A 5,000-nucleotide genomic window follows, 5' to 3' on the forward strand; every position below is an offset into this window, starting at 1 on the left:
ATCTGGAAGTATGTAGATGATACTACCCTCGCTGAGTGTGTGGAAAAGAACGGAACCAGTTCGATGCAGTCGCGCGTTGACGAATTTGTTACAAAGTCACGAGCTGATGGTTTCCAGTTGAATGAATCGAAGTGCAAGGAACTTAGAATATCATTCACAAAGTCAGAGTATTTTAGAGCCTATTACTATCAATAATACGAACATTGAGATTGTTCCATCAGCTAAATTACTAGGTGTTATTATATCGAATGATTTGAAGTGGAATGTGCACGTAGAAATGATATGTAAGAAAGTCGCAACGCGTCTCTACTTTCTTAGGCAATTAAAGCGTGCGAAAGTGCCAACTAATGACCTTTTGAGCTTTTACAGCACTTGCATATGGCCAGTTGCAGAGTATGCATGTTCAGTCTTTCATACCGCTCTACCGCAATATCTCTCCGATCAGTTAGAGCGCCTGCAGAAGCGAGCACTACGCATAATAAGCAATAACGAGTTATCTTATAGACAAGCTTTAGAAGTTTTTAGCATACCTATCTTGTATGCCAGGAGAGAGGCGATTAGTAACTCAATGTTTCAAGACAAATGTAATAACAATAATTACAAGCTTCATTCACTCCTTCCGCCACCTTACTCTGGCACTTTGCGTACACGGAAAAATCGCAAGTTCCAAGTCCCGCGTTTTAAAACCAATCGTTTCAGAGACAGTTTTATTGTAAGCCATTGCCGATAACATGCCCTTTTACAACTCATATGTTTTAAATGATCTGATTTTGAATAATTTTAGCTATATCTTAATTGTAATTTTGTGTTTACATAATAATAGCTTTAGTATTGTTAAATTCTTATCAAATAACTTTCTTAATTTATCATTATATAATTTATAGTTACAATTAATTAACGTTTTACATTTGTAAAAATTATCGTAATTCAGCCCTCGGGCTGCAAGGGTAATTTTAATAAAACTATCAATATATCTATCTCAAAAACGCGCGTGCTTAAGATGGCAGCACCCGGGAAATTTGAAAGCCAAAACAATTGTTTTTGAAATTCATACACACGATTTCATTGGAAAAAGTTTGAACACTTTTAATTGTAAACATCATGTTCTGTGGCTTAAAGTTATTTGTTGTTTTGGTGGAGGTTCCCTTTAAGGATTGAGATGCTCTCGTGTTCCGTGACGGACAATTTGAGGTGCGGACGGCTACCGGAAGTGAACTGTCTTCCCTTTTAACTTACCTTAATACAACATGGGCGTAGCCAGGATTTTTCTAATGGGGGGTCACACTGTGTCAAACAGAGGGTACTCGCGTTTTTGCAACCTGATTATTGTAGGTTGTTTGCATAAAAAAGGCTTACAAAGGGGAGTCACGGGCACCCCAGGACCCCCCCCCCCCCTCCCCCTAGCTACGCCCTTGCACAACCACTTTTACATTGCTAACAATCTTTTCTCCATCAGAGATGATTAGCATAAAAATCTGGAAGACACCACTTTCCTGGCACGCGAAATGTTCGGTTGCCGTCCGCGTCTCCGAAAACGCGCGTGCTTCCCTATTGGGGAACTTAAGTGACAGGCGACGGCGACGGCGACGGCGACAGCCACGAGAACGTCATCTCAAAACATAAATTTGCGCTGTTTTAATCGCTTCGTGACTATTTCAACCTTTTTAATATGACAAGGGTGTGGTAGTTCCTCAAAAATGACACTGGTCGGAACTGAGCTTAATTTACCTGAAAAAATGAAGATTTATCCTCAAGTGCTGACGCTACTCAGAAAACCCCAAATTTAGCCATTTATAATAATAATAATAATTTAATCATTTCTATCGTGCCGGCTACATTAAAATATGATCGCCGGCGCGTTACAATCAATTGAAAAAATAAAAACCGTCTACATGTATACAAATATTAAATAGCCTAGGTAAAATTACAATATTAAAAAATTGAACAATATTAAAAAGCCTTGGTAAAATTACAGTATTGATATACAAAAGGAAGACCACAGAATATATCTATTCATACAAAGTCCTTATAGGATTGTCTAAATAAATAAGTCTTCAAGTGATTTTACTTTCCTTAATGACTGAGGAAGCGAGTTCCATAATTTCGGGGCAGCAGCACAAAAGGCCCGATCCCCTAGTGTTGTCTTTGTGCGCACTCTAGGATGAGCTAACAGTAGCTCGCTATTTGACCTCAGAGAATAGCTGAATTCTTCTTTAACAATTATAAGGTCGCTGATATATTTCGGTGCCATACCATTAATTGCCTTATATGTAATCACTAAAACTTTGAAAATAATTCTATAATGCACAGGCAGCCAATGAAGTTCAAAAAGCACTATTGAGATAGGTTCAAAGCGCGATACATTGCAAATAAGGCGCACGGCAGTATTCTGAACACGTTGTAATTTAGACAGTTGAGTTTGAGGCAAACAGCTGCAAACCATACAACAAACTATTACAATAGTCAATTCGACTCGTCACCAACGCATGCACAAGCAGTTTAGTAGACTCAACTGGCAAAAATTTCCTTATTCGCCTAATATTATACAGATAAAAGTATGATACACTACAAATTTTATTAATATTAGTGACCATACTGAGCTGCTGGTCAAATCAACAGCCCAAGTTCTTGGCTTCATGGCAAGGGTTAATGAGATGATCACCGACAGCAAGGGGCTCTACACATAGCTTAGCTAACTGCTGTCTCGTACCAACCAGTAGAAACTCCGTCTTCTCATAATTAAGCTTGAGGCGATCCATTAACATCCATTGGCGAAAGTCATCTATGCACCGCTGCATATGCAAAAGTGCCTCTACATGACTCTCACGCAAACTAGGCTTGAACGATAAATAAAGCTGTGTATCGTCAGCATAACAATGCACTTCTGGAAGATGACGACTGGTTATCTCGAAAAGTTCATGTTGATGTTTTGCAGACGACGACAAATAAATGGACAGAGGTGAAAAATGCACGTGCAGGGCACCTTGTAAAGGAAGAGAATTGTGCGATGTGGAACAAGAGATAAACGTTGGAAGAATAGGGTATGTATTCGGTTAGAAATGCTTGAATTTGAAGCAAGTTCGCCAAGTTCTAAACTTCTTGGGCTTTTATTTCAGGATTTGCAAGATTATGCGCCCCATCCACTCGAGGATCGAAAGAAAAGTGCAACCCTGACTCGAAGCCTCGAAGGATTTCATCTTTCAAGCTAGCGTCGGCGATGTTCAATCCGAAGAGCAATAAAGACGCCAAATGGAATCTCTTCTCTTTTGTACCTTGTAATTGATGTAAAACTGATGAAGAGGGAATTGGAGTTACATGTAGCAATATGCGAGTAGGAGTACACTGTACCTTCGTACAAAAAACCTTGTGTGAAAGCAATGAATCACAGCACAAGTAATTATGAGCTGAGGTTATAGGAAAATATACACGTTGCAGCATAATCCAGCTCCATCAACATCATTTCTTAAAATACATATATGTTTTTTTGTGCGTTGTGTTTCCATATTTTCCCCTGCGTGATATTTTTATTGAAAACGTCTTGTTTTCTCACTGATAACACCTTGTATTTTTGTACCAAAAAATGATAACAGATAACGCTAGTTGGCTTGGAGTATTCTACAAAGTAATAAAATTGCTTTGTACTGTTTCTTGGTAGGCATTTAGGTCATTTAGTGGTACCCTCAGCGAAGCTATGGTTAGGAAATTGGCAAGTCAAACCTTCGCAAAGGGATATGGGGTATGGATCACATCCACTCTCTCCTGATAATGGAGGATGATCTGGATGAGGAGGGTAGATACATACTGAGCTGACAATGATACAGAAACAACACCTGTAGGAGACACCACAGCAACGGCACTGTTACCACACCCAGCTGAGGTTGATGCTGGCCCATCAGGTAGTGCCCAGCTTGTTGTGGCGTGCAGGTGCAGTCCAAATGCCACAAGCAGTTCAGCATACATGCTGTCAGCTGAGAACTTGCACAACAACATCACCACGTTTTGTTAAATTATATCTTGATGTTGATGTATTAATAATGGAGACATCAGGAATGATCGGGAAGATCACAGAACAGGGGCCTTCCAAAAAGCAGGCTATACCCAGTTGTGGGAAAAACTAATAATTGGTTCTAGCTCTACAATTTCCAAGTTAGAGCTACTTTTTTGGTCCCTTTTTTTCAAATTAAAGTAAACTGACAAGAAAAAAAAAAAAAAATTTTACCCACAATACTTACATGGAGAAATGCTTTTGTGCCCCCCCCCCCCCCCCCACATCACATCTCTGTCAAAACAATAGAATTCAAGATGGCCACGATATTCGTAAAAGGTTTGGTCAGATATGGTGTGACATTCTTTGTTGAAAAATCATTTTGGAAGCCTGAAGGTTGTTTCCCTTGTTTAGTCAGCTATTTCAATTATTGATATGCTTGTGCCCCTCAATATCATTAAGCACTACTGTAGAATAAAGCAGTGAGGAAAATTGTAGACACATCCCGGATTTCAAACAGGACATTAAAGTACAAAACAACAGTACTGAAATGGCAAAACTTACTCTACAGAATATCATGCCATATTATTATAATTTTTGAAATTAAAAAAAAACAATAACTAATGTAGCTGTGTTGCTTCGGTCACTCCAAAACGCAGAATGCAGATTGTGCAGACCGTGCAGACCAGGGGTAAAATATGGCGTTACCCTCACTATTATTGAGAGCTAACCGTAAACAGGCTAACCTGAATGCTATTAGGCCTAATTAGGCTAACCGAATGTTATTTGGGCCTAATTCAGGCTAACAGAATTTTCATTTTAAAGAGACAGGTCTGCGCAGTCTGCAGTCTGCGTCTTTCAGTGTCCCGTATTGCTCCGCCTTTTTTTTATTGTTAGGACTAACGTCACTTACTATGTATTATTGTGCCACTATTACTTTTGGTGTTATTTTCATGTAATCAAGAAAATTATACTGGAATTAGAAATTCCGGTAATACTCAGTAGTACTCCGCAC

The 5,000-nt window shown here is 39.1% G+C and overlaps 1 protein-coding gene across 1 annotated transcript in view; it reads right to left on the reverse strand.

The window, feature by feature from the left end:
* Window positions 1–4,983: 4,983 nt before the first annotated feature.
* The window catches only part of LOC138053553 (uncharacterized), a 1,467-nt gene continuing 1,450 nt past the window's right edge, over window positions 4,984–5,000 (reverse strand). Inside the window, exon 3 of the mRNA XM_068900175.1 lies at window positions 4,984–5,000. This exon is cut by the window's right edge and continues 54 nt beyond it. Within this exon, the coding sequence (XP_068756276.1) occupies window positions 4,984–5,000 (17 nt within the window).

The sequence above is a fragment of the Montipora capricornis genome, chromosome 6 (assembly GCF_036669925.1).
Source record: "Montipora capricornis isolate CH-2021 chromosome 6, ASM3666992v2, whole genome shotgun sequence".
In the NCBI taxonomy this organism is placed as follows: domain Eukaryota; kingdom Metazoa; phylum Cnidaria; class Anthozoa; order Scleractinia; family Acroporidae; genus Montipora; species Montipora capricornis.